This window comes from Sander lucioperca, chromosome 24 (assembly GCF_008315115.2).
Source record: "Sander lucioperca isolate FBNREF2018 chromosome 24, SLUC_FBN_1.2, whole genome shotgun sequence".
NCBI lineage: Eukaryota > Metazoa > Chordata > Actinopteri > Perciformes > Percidae > Sander > Sander lucioperca.
In genome coordinates, this window is record NC_050196.1 from 9,650,163 (window position 1) to 9,670,953 (window position 20,791).

At 42.0% G+C, this 20,791-nt stretch overlaps 1 protein-coding gene across 28 annotated transcripts in view; it reads left to right on the forward strand.

Moving 5' to 3' along the window:
- The first annotated feature begins 5,260 nt into the window (after positions 1–5,260).
- Positions 5,261–20,791, forward strand: part of LOC116044640 (muscleblind-like protein 2a) — a 54,119-nt gene continuing 38,588 nt past the window's right edge. For 6 of the 28 annotated variants that reach the window (XM_035998507.1, XM_031292025.2, XM_031292022.2 and 3 more), the window contains exons 1-2: positions 8,910–9,237; positions 15,597–16,495. In XM_035998507.1, the coding sequence (XP_035854400.1) occupies positions 16,322–16,495 (174 nt within the window). In that variant the 5' untranslated portion in view covers positions 8,910–9,237; positions 15,597–16,321. Of the gene's footprint in view, positions 5,531–8,902; positions 9,238–10,116; positions 10,271–13,606; positions 13,747–15,596; positions 16,496–20,791 lie in introns of those variants that run through there. The other 22 variants (XM_031292029.2, XM_031292027.2, XM_031292034.2 and 19 more) reach the window with 12 other exon arrangements.

Here is a 20,791-nt window from a genome sequence, read left to right on the forward strand (position 1 = left end):
CATGGTTTGTTGCACAGTCTCGGAGGTCAACATGTCTTGGTTGACCCGCTTTTCTATGAGGCATTGGAAGTGTCCTTGTAACCTGCTGTGGCAGCCAGCAGCCTTGCAGCAGAAGCATCAATATTTCAAGCTGATGGGTCGCCTTGAGATGGGTTATTATTGTCTCTTACACTGAGGGAAACACACCAACACATATACGCCAACATGTTTTCTTTACTGTTACATCTAACATCTTTGACACCGAAAACAGAATAATGCGTCATCACAGGGAAAAGCCAAACATTCATTTTTCATTCACAAAAATCCCAAAATCATAACCGCTTGTCAAAGTGCAAACTTAATTACAACCTCCAACTTCACTCACTCCCTCCAACTTCACTCACTCTGTGTTTATGACTCTGTGTGTGTGTGTGTGTGTGTGTGTGTGTGTGTGTGTGTGTGTGTGTGTGTGTGTGTGTGTGTGAACATAATTAGCTGACTTCTCTCTGATCCTTAATGCATTATTGAATATTTCAAAGGAGTCTCAATCTCCTGGGCTAAGTGACTGCCAAGCCTGGATCACAGGGCGGGTTTGGCCATGATGAAGGGCGGTTCAGCCATTAAGGAGTCTGGGCCGAGCTGCTGGCCTTGTGTGAACCTGGAGCTCATGAATAATATAAATACCTCTACTGTATTTGGAAGCACTTTGGACCGTAGAGGGGGAGGGGGCTGATGACATCGATTTTTGGCCGTGCAATTTCAGGGAACAATTACATTTTAGTGGCAAATAATGGGTTGTAGTATATAGACGATTTATTGCAATCATTCCTGATGAAGAACAACAGTCAATGTCTCGTTTCGTTGCAGCTGAACTCCACTGCAACATTGACAAGACAATAGCTGTGTTGTCATGGTAATATGCAATTTCTCTTGACATTTCCAAGATTTTCATCTCTGAAAATTACAGCCCATCTGTTTTCTTGTCTGAAATCCCACTATTCATTATTGGCGTCACTCTGCAGTGGGGCAAGAGCTGGAAATCATGAAAATATTTTAAAACATAAGGCAGTTGTTTAAAAAAAGGCAAATCCTAATTCTGTTAGGCTGAATAATAATTAAGTGGGATAATTTCATATTAATAATATATCATTTCTCTCATTATTGCTGTGAGTTTAATAGTACACTTAGACATTTCTAACTTAGGTATTAGTTAACAAAAGTCTGCTTTTACAGAATGGAACACATATTTATGAGACACTGAGTAGTGTTTTCTAAAATGTACACATTGGTACAGCTCACGCAAATGGAGCATCTATCATCAGTATATTTTATGGATCTACTTGCCAGGGATGACGTTTTTAATATTAGCCAGTGTTTGTTCAATCAATTCAGAAAACCAGTGGTGGAAAGTAACTAAGTAGACTATTTCCACTCCACATAAAGCTGTACTAATCAATATTTCTATATTGACAATGGATCTAATGTGAAATAATGAGTTACGCTAAATCTTTGTCTTGTCTTTACCATGAGGTTTCCAGGCAACCAACCAACAGGGACTCAAAAAAGCATTACACTCAACCAAGAAATAGTCCAACATAACCCCCAAGTAAACTGCAAAGTGTACTATTTATATTTAGTTTTTTTGTATGGATTAACGGACAACATATACCATGTTAATTAGTGAGCTTTAGGGGTCAGCTTTGTGTACATTTTGGGCAGAGCTAGGCTAGCTGTTTCCTTCTGTTTGCAATCTTTATGCTAAGCTAAGCTAACAGGCCGTATTTGCCAAAATGTAGAACTATTCCTTTAACTCATTTAATAACTTGAAATACACAGATTGACTGAACATTCTTTACTTAGAACACCAGATAAATTATCAAACAATTACAGCACAGTAGGCTAAGTTAGTAGTTCCAATGTTTCTGTTTTTTAAAGGTTATTTTTTGGGGCTTTTCCCTTTATTATGAAGTGACAGTGGATAGACATGAAAGGGGGAGAGAGATAGGGGATTCGAACCCACGCCACTGCAGGGCTCAGCCAACATGGGGAAAACATTCTTACCAGGTGAGCTTGAGGCCACCCTTTTCTGTTTCTTTTGAATTGACTCACATATGATTGAGGACTCTACAATATCTTCCTTTGTATGCTAACGTGGATCCCGGAGGAGCCGATGAAGCAATATGAACAAATGGCTGCAGAAGGAGATTTATGGGGATGCATAACTAGTCTTTTCTCAGTGGACAAATGAGTCTGCCTCAAAATGGATCCTCTCAGCGTTTTGAATAAGCTCTCCCTGTGCAGTGTACACACATTTGGGGATCAGTTTGTTTAATAACAGCGGGACCATCTTCAACCCATCATTACTTAGGCCTTGTGATTAGTAAAATGTTTATCAAAGTCATAGTGGGAGTAAAATGCCCATGTGATCTCCCTACAATCAATCAAATTGACTTAACCGCAATGAAAGTGCGTGCGCACACACACACACACACACACACACACACACACACACACACACACACACACACTGTCTACTGAGCTTTGTGTCAGCCATAAGCTCTTGTCATTAAACCTGCGCTGCATTAAGCATTTGGGTTAAAAGCTTTCATAATCAGGTGTGTTCTCATTTAGTGTACAGAGATTTCCAAGATCAACGCTGTCCTTGACGTGAAAGCTTTGCCTGTGTGTGGGTCTGTGTGTGAGTGTATGCAAAAGGACCTCAGAGTCAGAGCTTTGGGCTGAGTGTGTGTATGTGTGTGTATGTGTGTGTGTGTGTGTGTGTGTGTGTGTGTGTGTGTGTGTGTGTGTGTGTGTGTGTGTGTGTCTGTGTGCACAACTGTCTGAGTGTGTGTTTACTGTCTTCTGTATGTGGGTGCAAGCTGTTTTCTACTGTGAGCTCTTCATTCTGTGTTTGAGAGGAACTAACAGTGGGATTTCTGTAGATACTGCGGTTGTTTTTCTGCCTGACGCCCCCTCATTTGATCCTGAGGTCCACTCTACAGACTGCAACTGCAACAAATGTAGAGTCAAAACCCATTAATGAGCACAACACACACAGGCATCTGCTTTGGTTCCTTTGAAACAAATGTTGCGCTTCGATGTGCATGTGAATGTCTCGTATCCATCTTAACCAGTGATATACATGGTATTCAGTCTAAAAATGGCATTTTCTTCTACTTGTATTTGTTTCGAATGCAAATCAACTTCTTTTAAGAGTTGTTATGAATCCAGTGATAATGACTTTGCAGAAAACTTTGTCCTTCAAGTATTAAGTTTATGCCACCTGTTTCCGGATAAACCTTTTTTAAAAATGATGTCCAAAATAAATATTTAATAAGTACTTGCACCTAAATGGTGTTGTCTTGTGTATAAAATAACACAAATGTTTCCACCCTCCGCCTACCTCAATGTATCAACCTCAAACTTCATTTCAAACAAGTTAAATAAAGAAAAAGTCTTGTTAAAATTGATATTTTTTGTGCTGCATGTATTTGTGTGTTTTTTTTTATGAGCCCAGTGTGTGTTTCTTTGCAAGTGTGTGGGTGTGCAGGGACTTTTAGAGAAGTATGCCGGCAGCAGCTTTTCTACAAATGCCTCCTCTGCATTGAGATCAATACGTTAGGCCTGGGGGGGATGAGCTTGACCTATGTGAGTAGTTTTTCATTATCACTTACGTCTTGAAAATACAGTTTTTTATCTCCATGGTGGCTGTGCCCTGGTGGTGTTGTATTTTGCTTTTCCACTTGCTATATACGGATGAAAAAGAATATTGTCTCTGGTATTTTTCAATTAAATGTTGAAAAGAACATGTTAATGACGAATAAATAAATAAAATGAAACCAAATGTTACTTTACTGTTGTCTGCCTGAGATGTTGTTCAGTAAATATAAACCAGTTTGATGTGTATCCAATGTCACATTAATTATGTTGTGACAAAGGCAGTAACACATGTCGACAGTCACCATCATTCGTCTAAGCCCAGATTATTTCTCCATCTATGAATTTCAACGTGATTGATATTAAACAGAGCCCATAAATGTCTCTGCTTGAAACGACTGTAGTTTTCTTTATGAAATATTGCAGTTAACTTTATACCATTGCCGACTAATAACGTCTTCATCCCTGACACCGCCAATGGCCTGTGTCCTGACAAAGTGTGATGCCTTCATTCCCAGTAGCATTCTACTAAAGCAGGCCTTGGCCCTGACAGAGCAGTCTGTGATGGCTATGTTCATTGTTCATGTGCTCAATAGGCGGCACATGGCGTGGGCAGCAGTCAGTGGGGCTAAATTTGTGCCTCTCTGCTCATTCCGGGGATATTTGTGACTTGCTCCTTGTTGACTCGTTTCGCTTCTTGCTGACAACGGGTCTCTGTGTGTCACAGACTGCTAAATCCAGCCAGCTGCATGCCATTAGGCTGCAAAATGCTAGGGATGTGCGTGCTCCTCTGCAAAGCATCAAGTGATGACGATGTGCTGATTTAGAGTCTTTGATCAGCTAATAAATCTAATTACATGTATTTTCTGTTGTTTTTGCTATTATATTTATTTTCACAGTTTTTAAATAGTAATAAGAACATATAAGGTAATACATCACCAGGCTGTATTATAAAAATTAAGACATATATAACCATCGAGATTTAGGCTGTGTCACAGAAATGTAGGAATGTAGTTTGTAGATGTATATTCAGGAACATTATTTAAGCCAAATCAATGAAATCACTCTTGTATTAATGCCACCAGATTAAAATAATGAAAATATACTACATTAATATGTGAGAGGAGAGGAGGTTACTGTACATTGGTCAAATAAAAGTGATGGAATTTATGAGAATGAATACAGTATCTCACATAATAAATTGCAATAGGCTTTGTCAAATGACTTTAATGTTTTTATCTTGTCGATGACAGGCTATGATTTTGACAGACAGACAGGCACTGGTTCATAAATCAGTGGCTGCATCTTTTTTCCCGAGGGAGATTCACTGTTGTTTCCTAGGTAACAAGCACCCCCCTCTCTTTACCCATGGTTCCTCTGGACTGTACCACTTTTACTGTAGGGTGGGAATTGTGTTGTTTATCGAATATAACTAGATTTCCGTGTTTAAATTGAACAATATGAACCAACACATTCAAATTTCATACAATCTGTCTTTCAGTTGCGGTTGATACTATCTCAAATAGTTGAGAATAAATGCGTTATTAATGTTTAGGTCGTGGTACGAACCCCCTAGTGAAGTACATTCAGCATTTCCTCGAACTGTCAAAATCGCTTGTTGCTTCCTACCCTAGCCTTAAAAGTAGTTAGCGAGCTAGCGCGTAGCGAGTGATAGCTTTCTTCAGCCTTTCATTAAAATATATTTAGAAAGCGAAAAAAGTTTTGCTGCTGGAGAAATAGGTCAGATGCTCTTTTGAAATAGTGACAAGTCTCAGTCGAAGAACATTTTTGCCGTCCTGTTTTGAACCGTAGGTCCTGTTACAACCAAAATAGCGCTCTCGAGTAGCGGTGGTGGCGGCTGAAGTGCAGCTGGATGTGACAGGTTCGTCATCAGGTAAGCTGCAGGTAGTTAGCTTAGCAGCTAGCACCCTTTGCCTCTGGCATTTCTTTACACAGTTAACGGTGGTATGGTGAATATAACTGCTCTTTGGATAGCAGAGGTGGCCCAAAATGGTTCTAATGATGCTAGTCCACTATCATAAACATCATGAGGTGATGTCTGGATTGCTATGCTAGTTGATAATCACTGCTCGGATAGCTAATGAAAACAAGTGATAGCAGCTCCATAAAAACAAAGATCAAATCAGCATGCTTAGTGGTCCCTGTGTGACTCTCCTGCACGGTACAATGTAATGCTTTCTGGAACGTGCTGTTTTTTTTAATAAGTAAAGTAGCCAATGACAATAATAAAATCACTCGGTTTGATAATAACTCATTTGTTATTGATTCCTTATATGATATGCAGTCAGCATTGTCACAAGATGCACCCATATCCCAGTGTACAACGAACTATTACCTCCAAATGCAAATGTGAAAACACAATAAATGTAGTGGCACCTTGATGAATTGATTGTAAGATTTAATTGCCGTGGACAAGAAAAAATAAAACAGTCCTAACGAGACGTAAGTGGAGGCACATTTTAATCTACTGCAGGTTGGCTGAGCAGGAGCCTTTTCACCTGGGTAAGGTTAATAAGTTCTGATCAGGCTAGCTGCTAGGTCATGTACAGTAATTGGTCCTTCTGAAAATGCAAATTGACATCTCAGAACAGCATTGCACCGATGGAAGAAAGCATTATAGTTCAACTGAGCTATCAGTGTAACACAATAACTTTGACTTGTCATTTGTATGTAATACATTGTGTTCATTAAGTCTATTACACCAGTTGTACACTTGAGTAATCAACAATCCACAGTGCACTATGATTGTTAGGAAATTAACTTTGTATCAGCAGTATGAAAAATTGGCCAATAATGTGCATAAGGTTAAATTAGCATCACTTTAACCTACAGAAAATAGACAATGTTTGATCCAAAGCCAGTTGGAATTTTAATGTAGAGAATCCAGTACTTCCTGGTTGATCTTTTGAACACAGTCTCATTGCACAGCCTTAAACTTGCTCCAAAACACACTGGTTGACCACTTGCCTACGCATCCATTAGGCACTTGTTTATTCTCTATCATGTGGACTTCTGTGACAGACTTATCAGAATGGGTTTCAAGCGGAAGGAAGCAAAACTCTCTGTCGCTTGATATTTGATTACAGCTAATAATAGAAAAAGACAGCTGCCTTTTCATTGATCTGTCTTCAGTGCCCTATTTCTGAGCCCTGTTTTTTTCTCTCTGTCGTGTTAAACTATCCAGTAGTACCACCGAATACAGTATTCTGTACTGGGGAGCATTTTCAAACAGTTTTAACCCGTCAATCTTCATATGCTGTAATTAGCCATTGTTTTGGAATACTCCCTTTTGTATTTGAAAATGAAGCCGCTTTGTGCCACAGAATCCTAAATCTGGTTGTGTGTGAGTGAGCCAAGCCGTTTGGGGTCAAACAGGACAGGGATAATAAGAGGGGAGGGGATACTATGTGGAAAGGAAGTGGCTCAGCTTGTTTGTCTGCCAGGCTTTTGTTTGTTTTCCTGTCGGACAAATCTATTTAGAAGGTAGGTTGTCTGAGGTCTGCCGGTGGAAATTAGCTACAAGCAGCCAGGCTTGTTATACATTTATTGACAGTTATATATTCAGTAATGTGGTTATTGAGAAGTCGGTTGCAGCCAAATGAGAAATTGATAAGCTTCATCTATCAGCAATGATGGAGCAGCCTGGCCTGTCCAACTGCCATTGTTCTGGATGAAAGAGAACATATTGCGTTGTTGAAGTTTCAGGACATAACAGTCAAGTTTCACCCTGCAGTAATACACAGTTGTTGCCGCCTAGTTGCATTCCAGCTCCTTTAACCCCATGCATGATCCGTGTGTATGATATGGCATAGTGAGACTACATTCACGGATGGTGTAAGGTGACACTTTAGCCTTTTGACAAAGGCTGACATCCCCCGCCTCCCTGTTCATATAATGGCAGAGCGCTTGTCTGTGCTATTTCATCACAGGTGTTCTGATGCCTAAGATGACGTCAGTATTCAGTGTCATGTGCTGAGGTGGACAATTTTTCATGCTCAAGAGAGTAATCCGACCCCCATCTCCTCTCAACCATTTGACAAATCTATTTCCCTGTGGAGCATCAGATTATATATAGATATTAAAGCATGATCCGACAGTAAATAGGTTTGTTTATCATAGAACTGTAGAGCATGTTTAGCCTCATGGATATCAACGAAACACCCAGGCTGCTGCGTCATTCACAGCCTTTGTATGAGACAGAGGCAGAGAGAGCGACAGAGAGAGAGAGAGAGAGAGGGACACACACACACACACACACACACACACAGGGAGAGACACAGAGACAGACGGTACAGCTGTTCTATTGAATCTGGATCGAAAAGTCATGAAGCTGGATCTCTGACTCATCACTTCTGTGACGCTCCGGTTTCACGGCTCATATGATGCCAACCAGCATGTCATCAGCTGGGTGGAGGGGGGAGGATGGGCAGGGGGAGGAGACAGACCAAGACTTCCACATCCCAGCAACCGGCAATCTTTATTTAATTTATTTTTTTCAAGCACATTCCGATGCAGTAACAATAACTGAAATGTTCACTAGCTGTGCAATTTTCCAGTCCAGTAAACTAAGGAATTTGATTGAAATAGAGCTTGAAAGATAGCTTTGACAAATGGGGAAGACACACAGGTGAGGGATGAAGAGGAGAAAGGAGTGTCTGGATGGTGGAGTTTAGAGGACGGATGCTGAAGGGAGGTAGAGGAGAGTCGGGAGGGGGAGGAGGTGTGGGGCTCCTGTTTCCTGGGGGGGATGGTGTTTAATGGGATGATAGAACATAGACAAGGACAGGGCTGATCTTCATAATGCCACTGCAGCAACTCTTTGATTATTGCTTACTTGTATTGTTTTTTTGTATGAGAAACAAGTCTAGACTTTATATTCTTGAGCATGTTTTTTTCTGTTAGAAAACAAATAAAGTGGTGCTGAGTTGAATTTAAATATACTCTGCAGAACGATGGAAAAATACTAAGTAATGTGATAGCTAGTTGTAGCAGGGCATGCAATCGGGGAAATACCTTTTAAGATCAGCATTCGGAGGTTGTTACTGTAAGCACAGTTTTCGCCCTATCACCTTGTCTACTTTGTTCCAACCGAAAGGCACAGAAAGCTGTGATTCAGAGTAGCTGTCTTTGTATTGGCTGGAGCTGTTAAGGGGCAGGGCCTTGCCACGGGCTGGTGGGCAGGAAGGGGCTGGCTTTAAGGGGTGTGGGGGGGGTTGGCTGGAAGTGTTTTAGCCAGATAGTTGGAGTAGACACTCTTCTGCTTCCTGCCATCCTGCCTGCCTCGCTCGCTCGCTCGCTTGCTTACTCCGTGGCTGAGAGAAAGAGAGAGAGAGAGAGAGAGAGAGAGAGAGAGAGAGACACATCGAGAGAAAATCCCTGTCTAGGCATGGACCTCCGAGTGCAGCACTCGGCAGCTCGCGAGGAATGACAACAGTTCACATGGTCATTAACTCCAGTCGCTGAGGCTGAAGGGAAAGCTGTGCTGTAGCTCAGTGTCACAGAAGCACCGGGGGCCTCCTAGTCTCGGGACAGCAGACAGACAGAGGCACACAGCAGAGCTACGGGACCCCGTGAAACAAGGTGGGAAAGAACCCTCATATTGGCTGGCTTTTTCTTTTTCTTTCTGTTTTTTTTTTTTTTTTTTAAAGATTTTTTTCAGGAGTTTTGCTGCAGTGTGCTGCATACCAGTCTGGGTGGGGAGGGAGGAGAGGGAATGTTTTATCTGTGCGAGAGGAAGAGTGTGAAGCTGAAAACGAGGGAAGAAAGGAGAAGAAAAATATAGTGTGAGATAAATGCAAAAAAGTCCCGGGAGCTTGCAGCCACACAGTAACAGCCCTTATTGCAGTTTCCAGCACTGTAATAGACTTTCTCTTTCGACTGATGAGGGAGAGGCATTATCACAGCAGTTGTCTTGCCCCTTCCTAAGTGCAAATGTCAGGCGCTTTTTTTTTTTTGCCACATGGGCTTCATGTTTTTCACTCACTAGAGAAAAAAGTTGTTGTGTGGCGTCATCCCTGTCACTGCTTGCTTTGTGCAGTACTCGCAAAGTTTTTCCTCGTAACTCGTGGTGCGCGTATTTTCCAAATAACAAAGGGCAAAGATTGTTTGTTCAGAGCAGGGTCTGATGTTTTGACACTCTTTATGTATGTGGACACAAATAGCTGATGGCCTGAATAAGCTGGAACTTCACAGTTCTAATACGGCCCACATCGTAATTAACCTTTTGAGTTAGATGCAGCATGGTTGACGTGTCCCTAGCTTTCCGCTGTCTATCTAGATTTACTAGCTTTGCGCACAGCAGTCAAGCAGTGGACATCATCGCCTGCATGGAAAAGGCCAGGATGGTGTCATACATCTGGCTGTGGATCAAGGGGAAGTGGGTGTTTTCTAAAATGGAACATCAGTTCAGCCCTTCCTGTTGAGAAAAGAATGGGATAAGTCTCAGACAAGTACCAAGAGCTCACTGCAAGACCCTGTCAGCCAGAAATCCCCTTTCTCTGAATTGACTCTCATGCAAATTGCACCTCAAGGTGGTTTTAAAAGGATTTAGTGGTAGGTTTTTATAGACATCTTCTGCATGAAAGAGGAGGTCTGATTGCCCTGAGACACGAAGGTGAGTTTGCTGAATCATTCAGCTCTTATGTTTTCAAGTGCTGTAAATTGAAGGCTTACGATTTCAAATCACTTGATGTGTTTCACTTAATATTTCAATGTACAAGAGCTTTAATCTAACAGTATTTTCTGTCCTTGGTTTTATGATATAAAGTGTCAGTGGAAGTTATAAAAAAACAGGTACTGTAGGTATAGTGCTTCTACGATTTTTTCACCTCAGACCTTTAGATCAAGTAAGCTTGGGTATCCTGTTAATCATCATGTTTATCTGAATGGCACTGTTCACCTCTGGCTGCCAACTATACTGTAATTAGCTGATGACTTGCCTGAGTCCCGTGGCTAAGCGGGGAGTAGACAAGAACACTTACACAGTAAACAAGTCCATTTACAGAGTGCAGGGGTTGATATCCATCCCAGATACTAACACTCTCTCCTTATCAAAACTTAGCAAATGATGGAAAAGGTGCATCATCTGTTCTGTGTTACGAAGTGGGCCACTGATCAGGAGAGGTAAGCCCAGTCCCATATCATGAGCAGGGCCATTCGGGTCACTGTGGTTTAGCTAAGGCTATTATGATATGGGGCACACATATCTGCTGACTCTTCGAAATGCCTCTTGAGTTGCCTCCGAACTAGGGCTGCACGATATGTGGGGAAAATGCCATAACGTTGTTGAAGATCGCGAAAACAATATTACAGATATAAATAAACAGATATTAAAGTGTACTCAGTTCTGCATTTCTGCTGCTTTCAGTATTCTGCTAAAACAGCAACAAACTGCTTGTTGAATTTAAAACAAATCACAAAGAAATCATTTCCAACGTTATTTAATTAAACAAATTGAACATTGAATTGGATATAAAAGGCATGACATGAAAGACTGACAGTTACATTTGATTGTGCAGCTTTCTACTGAGATTTTCTTTCAACTAACACAAAAAATCTCTGAGTGTCTTTCACGATATGTCGCTGCGATGTGTTTATTGCACCAGTGGATATTGTGATAATCATAAAAAAACGATATATTGTGCAGCCCTACTCCGAACAGTAGCTTAGTCCTGGTATAGTCTCTGCTAAGCTCACTCACCCATCCTTATCGCTAATGGTACTTGATGATATTGAACTCAAGGAACCGTAGCTTATGCCAAAGACAATTTCATAAGCATCATAACGTCCATAGTATTAAATGCGAATTAGGCTACAGGGTATAGCTCTGCTCTGATCCTCTCTGGAGGATGCAAAGGAACATTTTGCAAGCTGGTGATGTCACACTGAAAGTTAGGTGAGGTTTGTTAGTGACATTTTGATAAAACCTTTATTGTAAAGCTCACTCATTTTCCATTACTCACTGGAAAATGAACATTTTCCTATTTCACCTAAACAATGAGGCCCTCTCTCCACAGCCTTGTAAAACATTGACCACTTGTTCCTCTTGGCAATGCAAATGACCATAGAAGTGTGGTTTGCCAGCATAAAATGGTAATTAATGGAAATGTAGCCACTCAGGTACCCAGCTCATGTGCTTGTCTGTCACAGTCATTTGTATTTCTACTTTATTTTTCTGGCAACACCTGGCGGATGCCATAGTAAACGTTGTTACAAGGCTTACGACCAATGGAAACCAGGTAGCTTATCGTCTCTGCTGAACAAATACAAGCAGCTAAGATAAACTGCCCGGCACAGACAGAGCGCACAGATACCAGACTAATGGGTTACATACATGGTATTCAGAGGTCAAGCCAATGACTTTCACTCGAGACGCCCCAGACCCGCTGACTCTCATTCAATTAAGCAGACTGACCAAGATAATGCCCCTGCCAGCTGGCCTTAGTAAGCATCAGTAATCCATAAAGTCTAGTACTGTGGTGCTTTTCGTCACATCTCTGCCCTGCTTTATCAGGTCAGCCTGTCTGTCCACTGTTTGTACTGAGAACACAGAGGGGACAAAGCCTTCTTGCAGGAACTCGATAACTAAAGATAAACAGGATGTGATGTGGAGGATTTGGCTCTCGAGGTTGTATTTAAAACGTGGTCCTGCATAGCTGAAAATATACTGTAAAGGATGACACTATCAGGATTTAAGAGTCTGTCACCAAAGTGAACAGCCATATTAGTATCCACACAAACAGGGCGTGACCAAATGATAAGACTATTCCTTGACAGGCTGTATTCCTGTCAAATTTCTTTCCCTGGAAGGACTGCAGAAAAGGAACCTGGGTCAGTCAGGGTGTACAGGAGCGCTTATTTCTGAGGTCAAAACATTGGGCGCTATATGGTCCCTTTCTACCTGCTGACCCATTGTCTTTCCCTTTATATCAGTGGCATTGTGCTTAGTGCTCGACCGCTAAGCTCAGCGTAAACTAAGCCAGGCTGCATGTACTGTATGTGTAACGCGCTAGCAGGAGCTAAGCTAGCCAAAGCCAGGCCAGAGGCACACTGTCCAAAGACACAAGTCAAACCAGACTAGACCCAAAACTGCAAGCATTGCCTCATACCTCAGCTAGTGTTTTCCAAAGCAGTCATTATTGCAAAGCTTCCACTGTGTCTTTGAGTTTCCCATGCTCTGAAGATGTGATGTTTTTATACGACAAAGGTAACACGCCCCCGGGATGACAGTTTGCTTTCTAGCAGGGGCTATGGTATGTTTAAAGAGTCTAAGCGTGCTTAGTTGTCCCTGCTAAAAGACAGGCTAGCATTACCTAACAGGCCACGGCAGCGTTTTTACGCTTACACATCCATCTCTTTAAAGCTAATCTGGTGGAGCACATGCACCCCACTGCAAATGATAAATGGTTAGGTGCTCAAGTTTTCAGTAAATCTTTGTTCTTTGAACACAAACAGTTGCTTGGACAGCAGTTACATTCCCTGGGCATATTGCAGAAACATACAATAGTCTGTAGTATATGAACAGAATGAACAGACATGGGGTCATGTTCCTGCATGACTATTATCGTACCATCACCCCCATGAGGGTGTTTTTGATCGTCAGTCCTCACCATTTGTTTTGAATAGCTTTCATGACTAACATAATTTGATTGGTCCCTGTTGAGTCACATGTGAGCTTTTTCAGGTGACCCCAACCAACCCTTAACGACACGGCCCACTCGAAATATGAAATCTTTCAGAGCTGTAAACCTCCACTTTCTCCACAAAAAAACCTCCACTTTCTCCACTTGCTCCATCATTTGAGGCCAAGTCTGGCGCCATCGTCGCTTCACACATTCTGACAAAGTAGGTTAGCTTGATCACAGACTTCTTATGGCTTCTAAAAATAAGAAGGGATTAATTGTTAAAGGTCAGATCTGACATGATTCTTACCTGACTTTCTCTTCTGCAGCGATTGGCTCTCTCCCTGGGGAGATGCTGTGAAATTAAATCCTGCCTTGGAGAGTGGAGCCTGGGCGTCAGTACGATTGGGCGAGGAAGCGTCTCATCTCATTTCACATGATCAGCACTTAAGTGGGACAATATGATTAGGTAGACAATGGTCTGGATTCATAGGCGTGAAACAGTAGAGTGTTGGTGGGTGATTTGAAGGGGAAGCATCTTTCTGTCGCTAGTTGTCTGAGGAAAATCTACCTGTCTTTGTGACTGGCGGGAAAAAAATCCATCAGTCTGGAAGAATGTTTATACACTACAGGTCAAAAGTTTGGGGTCATTTTGAAATTTCCATTCCACTCCATTATAGACAGAATACCAGCTGATCTGAGTGGGTGGCTGATCTTTAATGCAATATCTACATTATCAGTAACCATTCATCCAATGTTCCAAAGGCACATTCTGTTTACTAATCTGATATCATTTTAAAAGGCTAACTGAGAAAACATTGGAGAACCCTTTTTCAATGATGTAAGCACATAATGTAATCTGAAAACTGCTGCCCTAGTTAAAAAAAACAATCCAACTGATCTCAGCTGGTATTCTGTCTGTAATGGAGTGGAATGGAAATTTCTAAGTGACCCCAAACAATTGACCGGTAGTGTATGTAAGCCAGGATATATGGTCTTGATGTCCTAATGGTCTTTTTTTAGTTTCTCCCTTTGAAACGTCAGACTTCAAACAAAACTACAAACAGTCTCCAATTAGAGAGACCAAGTTTCAGACCAAGACGCAGGATGATTGTACATTTACAGGACAGCAGGCGGAAAATACTGTGGCGACTGCATACCTGCATGACAGTAGTGTAAGGGTTTCTATATATGAAGGGATTTCTTCTTCCCTTTAACAGTAGTGTAGATGGTTTGAGTACAAGTCTCAACTCGCCTTCATTAAGACCAAGTGGAGCTTGTCATAGGCCTTTAGAGGTAGTTTAAGATGTTCTCACAGTATTTAACATTTTCTTGGTGTTTGCTCCTGGTCTTGTCTGTTTTCCGTGGATACGTTTACATGTTTAGAACAGTAAAGGGGGAATCTCTTAACTAGAGCTGTATGTTTTTACAACCCTTCTCCTCCCTCAGTCTGGTGTCCTCATCCCCCTTTTTCCTGCCCCCAGTTAGCAGAAAAATATTTCCAGATGTGCCAAGAAAAGAGCTCCTTGCGCAGTAGCTTAGTAATGGGTTTCGTACGCACAAGCTAAAGGTCACTTCCTTATTTGCTCCACCAATTGTCCCCCTTCTCTCCCTAGACAACAAACGGACAGAGACCAGTACCTTTACAGGACGAGGCAGGGAGCACATACACACATTCCCCCCATGAATGTAAATTCACGGGCCACTGTCAATGAGCCGGTATCTAATTTGGATGGTGGGAGACCAGTGAATATTGCCGGACACTGGGCAGCGTCATAATCGTGTCTGGCACTGGCATATGCATCTGTCTCGGTCCCTCTGTGGCTGTTGGATGGCTGCCTGGAATAGTGCTGTGCCCCGCGGTTTTCTATTGGCTGCACCATCCTGCCGTGCATGGCTCTACAGGGCGGGTTGGACCCTCAGGCTTTTTTCTATCTCTGCTCTTACTCTATGCTCTTGTCCACTGTCTCATAACACAGAGGCTTTTGCCGTTCACCCCTTTGTATGCAATATGTTGGAGAGCCAGTGGGCTTGTAGTCACCTCGTACAATGGCGCACAGCAGTGATTGGGGGACTTAAACTCAAGTGGCTTCTGAATAACCTCACAAATGCCTTTTCTCTGCTTCATCAGCTCTGTGCTCTTTAGAGCTAGCACCCCTCTGGGGCAGTATGCACACAAATTCAGATTGACATGCATACACAAACACTGTTGATGCCTGTTGAAACGTATTAGATGAATAGTTGGCCATCATATTTAGCAAACCTTTTTCTCACTCTGTTTGTTTCTCTCTTTCTGTCTTTTTCTCTTCTCCATTCCAGATCACAGACAGAAAGTGCCTTGTAAGACAACATCCTTACTTGAAGATCCCTGGGCGTTTCTGAAGAGCTCCAGATTTTTCCCTCTGCAGTTGTGATAGGACTCAGCTGACCTCCTGACCTGTTTGTTTGTCCTTACCTGTGCTCAGTGCGAAGAAACCCCCAAGTGAAGCAGTGGACTACTACTGCACTGCTGGCCAAGGTGCCAAAGCTCAGAGAGCATGTACTGAAGACTTTTAAACAATAGAAAGCCACAAACGTGTTTTAAACTGTGCCGTTTCACCTCAAAATAGCACCACTTTTGCTCCCCAACATCCACCCTTGCACAGATATCATCACTCATACAAAGGTCATTTTTGGGTACATTGGTACAACCAGTAGAGTTTGTCTCTGAGCATGCCCCCTCTGCCTTGTCAGAGGTCTGCACCTGAGACTTACTGATTGATGAGCAATTAGCTGTGTGACTGAGAAACTTCAACAGCAGTGCAGTCCCATGCTCCGGTCACAGAGACTTTGCCAGTCCATTACCTACACTTCCCTGTCCGGAAGGACAAACCTCATCCACTGACCTGAAGCAGATCATTTATAGCTGCATGTTCCACCAGTTTTAGCTGTTGCGTGTTTTATTTTTTTAACTGGAACACTCTGAAACACCTCCTCAGAGGATAGGCTCCTCCTAAAACCAAGTGGCTCCACTCCACCCTAGCTCCACAGCCAGTGCTGCTGACATGGCTCTAAACATTGCCTCGATACGGGACACAAAATGGCTGACCCTGGAAGTGTGCCGGCAGTTTCAGAGAGGGACTTGTTCACGCAGTGATGAGGAATGCAAATTTGCCCACCCACCCAAAAGCTGCCAGGTGGAGAATGGAAGGGTCATCGCCTGTTTTGACTCGTTAAAGGTAAGGACTTTTAAATACAGTAGGTAACTGCTGTGTTCTGTAGGGATCTAGCCTCTATTTGTATTCTGTTCCCCCCCCCCAGAGTACTTGTTACAAACAGATTGTTTTTAGACCTTTTCATGAGGTTAATTTGTTCATGAATGCCTGGCATACACTGCAGAAATCATGGTTTCTACTCTGTCTACTCTTTACACAACATCATGGAACTGTCAAACAATGTAAAGCAAATTTGAATAATTAGGTTACATCTTTGCAGTACCAATATAGTATCTGACATAAAATGTTACAGCTGTGGTTCCTCATGGTCGGTGGGTATAGGTTGTCTGCTCAAATTAGCATTTGTGTCAGGTCTCCATGCTGTGCTGCAGTTAGCAGACGAGCCTGACCTATGAAGCTAAAGGCCAGAGAGGTCTGTTGTCATGTTCACTGTCACCACAGGTGTGCGTGTGTGTGTATGTGTGTGTATGTGTGTCTCTTTGGTTTTTTTATATGGTAAGTTCTTCTAATGTTACAATGCCTTGTCCATCATCTGTATATGTGGGTGAACATCGGATCGCCTTAAGTCATTCCAAGGCTTCTATTCCTGGGTGCATGTCAGCTGTCACAGACAACCAACAACCAACATAAACAGCCAGAGCTGTTTTTCATGTTTGGTTCTCATGGCTCCAAGAAGAGATTTTTCCTGATGTGGTTAGTCTTCTTTTTTGTCAGAATCTCGATTGTAGAGGGTTAGAATTGTTATTATATGAAACTACACTAGAGGCCTTAACGCCATGTTGAATTATTATTTCTTTAATAAAGTAGTTTATTTGACCTCTCTTAAGATAAGTTGCTTTTTTGCTGCTAATTTGTTATGTTCAGCACAGTTTGCTTTTTAATAGTTGTAAAATATCTGAAATTAGCCTAACACCAGACACTTTAAAAGTCTCCCCAATTATAACAAGGTCGCTTCATACAAGCCCTCACATGCTGCAAATAAAATGACTGCATCCAAGAGCAACCCAATATTTTCAAGCTGTGTGGAAGGAAAAAAAAGGTGACAATGATAAATAGCCAAGAAACTAGAGCAGAACACTGAAACTGTGAGGAGTGTGTTTTTTTTCTTTTTTTTTTTTTCTTTTTTTTTGTACTGTGGCTGCATTTCACATATAAAGCAGTGCAGTGTGTGGTGAGTAAATTTAACGTTTTTCAAGGTTTTGTACGAGGTCAGTGACAAAACAGAGAGACTAGATTCACACCATGCAAAGAGTTGTTCTTAATTCTGATGTGGTTCATTTTCTATGTCTGAAGATTGTGACCCTATCCCTCCTGAAACGCATGGTTAGCTATCCACATTTTCACATTTTTCGTACCTGAAATCCATTAAGATCTTTGGGGTGTGTAAAAGCCCTTTTCATTACAAGTTGCTAATGGTCAATCATTTATACAACACTATGAAAGTATATTGCGTTTATGTTGCTATCAGCTGTTTTCTTGGCTAAGACTTCGCTCATGGTAAGGCTCGCTAAGTTATTGCTTGCAGCCAGTAATTGAGTGATATTCCTTCCCAGATGCCAGATTTTGCGAGCTGTTATGTCATTATGGTTTAATGAGCAAACAGCTGACTCCAATCGGGATTGATTTGTTGTTGCACCATGCAAGGGGGGTGTCCTCACATGGATCCTGATTTTGCTGTTCCTTGAAAAACTCCAACCAGTCATCCACTGACTGAGGAAACTAAATGACCGGAGCTCAACCTCTCAAATTCTCAATGACGCTTCCTCTACAAATAGTGCCTTTGAGGCAATCCACTGGCAATTCATGCATTATCTGTATCTTGGTGTATGGAATGAAGAAAAAGCCTATGCATATAGTGTGCATTTGAGATGTCTCTCAGAGGCAGCTGTGAAGTTACTTAACCCCTGTTCCAACACCTGGTGAGCTAATCTACCAACCACTAGTGGTTAGTGGATGGTGCTAATTTTGTACCCTGGCTGTGACCCTACTGTAACACTCCTTACTATATGTTACTTATAATATTGTTAATCTAGGAATTTTGCTGCTGTCATCGTACGTAGGCTGCTCTGGATAAGCCCACAAGCAAAAGCCTTATGCAGCCAAATTGTTAAATGTATTGACAGATAGGCTAGTTCTCTCTCTCCCCCTGTTTTCAGCATACAACCCAGTGACAGAACGAGAATACAGGATTCTCTGTACTTTTAACTCCAACTCGCCCCCTCTCCCACAAAGACTTTCCTCGTGACAGCTGAGAGAATGAATGCTTTATTATGCATTAGGAAATGTGTTTCGTTCCACGGCAGGCTGATTTCCACCCCATTACGCCCGTATCGTCTTCCTGGGTCTTCTCATCTGATAGGGTTATCATGCCAGGGTTGTGTGCTGCCAGGCATGACTTGGCCAATGATCAGAAGGGTCCTTTTCATAAACATGTGAAAGGTACGGCTCAGGAGAGGAGTAGAGTAGGAGGTGTAACTGTTGTCGCACTTGTCAGGCAGCAGTAGGCAAGCATGCCAACTCAGTGGAAAATTTGACCGTTGTGGTTGTTGTTTTCAGAGTTGATAAAAAACATTCCTGCGATGACAATGGCTTATTCCTATTAAACTCCCCAATAGCCAAATCTCAAATTTTGCAGCCCATTGCCAAAACAAAATCATTCTCTCTCAGTTCCTCATCTTTGCAAGGTTTATTCTAAATGCATTTTGACGTGATTTTGAATCTTGATCCAGAGTTCAAAAAGTTTTAAAATAATGTATACGTACTGTATGCTGAGAGATTTGTTTAAGGCCTATGATTACTGGGTGTTTGGGTTGCACAACATTTAAATAAATATTTTTAAGATATCATGTAAATTATAGGTGTCTCTGACTGGCAAAATCTCAGCAATCATCGTCTGCGACGTAGCTTGTAAAGGTGTAATTAATTTTAAACACAATGCAGTGGAACGGGATGTTGCTGTCATTACTCGTGGCAAGAAATAGAGATGAGGTAAGTGCCTCATATTTTTGCTGGGTATAAATTACATTTGAGAGCATAATTCAGTTATTGCTCCTCTGTGTGCATCCATCCCTATTTATGAGACCTGGAGAACAACCAGGCTTTTCAGATTTTTTTTAAAGATTTTCTTTTGGGAATTTCCGCCGTTAATGCATAGGACAGCTAGACATGAAAGGGGAAGAGAGAGGGGGAAGACATGCAGGAAATTGTCACAGGTCGGACTCGAACCCTGGACCTTCTACGTCGAGGCATACACCTCTATACATGTGCGCCTGCTCTACCAACTGAGCTAACCGGCCACACGGCTTTTCAGATTTTTGATCAGGCAGTGAAGTCACATGCCAAGGACAGGGGGGGGTGTAGTGGGGTTTGGGAGCAGCCAAACAGTGGCAATTTGCACAAGTTCCATGGCATGGGAAGACTACAACTACCTAAATAACTGGTTTTGCATTTTCTGTTGCATTGGACGAATGAAGATGAGGAGTCAATCCTGCTAGGTTTGCTCCTGCTTTCTGGATCATCAAGCTTACATCGTCCCAACTCCACTACGCCGCTCTCAGCACTTCTATAGTGTCATGTCTAGAGGATTATTTTTTGTCCTCCTGCTGTACACTGTGGGCTTTAGAAATAGTCTCTCTGCTGCATTTGTCATCTCTCGAAATAGGCCAGACAAGCTGCTTCATCTCCGTCCAACTAAAGCTGTAGTCACATTTGGTTGGTAGACATGATATAGCTTGCCAGGTATCATTTATTACCACTGAGACGTGACATGAAAAGTTGTGACCTCAACAACAGGAGTAGCATTGGGAAATGTTTAGATACGTCAACAATTATTTCACTCTTACTCATTCACTCAATCGCCCATTTCGCTTTTAAATCCAGAATAGTCCAAATCAATATCATTTGAGGTTTGTCTCTGTTCTGTCTTTTGATTTAGGAATATTACATGCAAACTAAACATGTGCAGACAGGTTTGGTGGCTGATAGGCACAATGATGATATTGTAGTTGTTCAAACAGACCAGGTAGATGATTTTACAGTCTAAATCTATTCCATTGAGAGAGATTGAAATATCATTCATTTTTTGGGCCGAACAGTCCCTCCTTGAAACTTAACCATCATTAACTGCAGAAAGTGATAGCTAATCAATAGAGGCAGAACTGCGTCTCCAGTAGTATCACAAATGATCGCCGTGGTTGATGGTCGCGGTTGAAGCCATTTCCTTTAAGCTCTTTGCTTCTTGTTGCCCTGTGACCATGGAAACCATGACAAAGTGGTGTTGGGGATGAGGGGGGGGGCTGT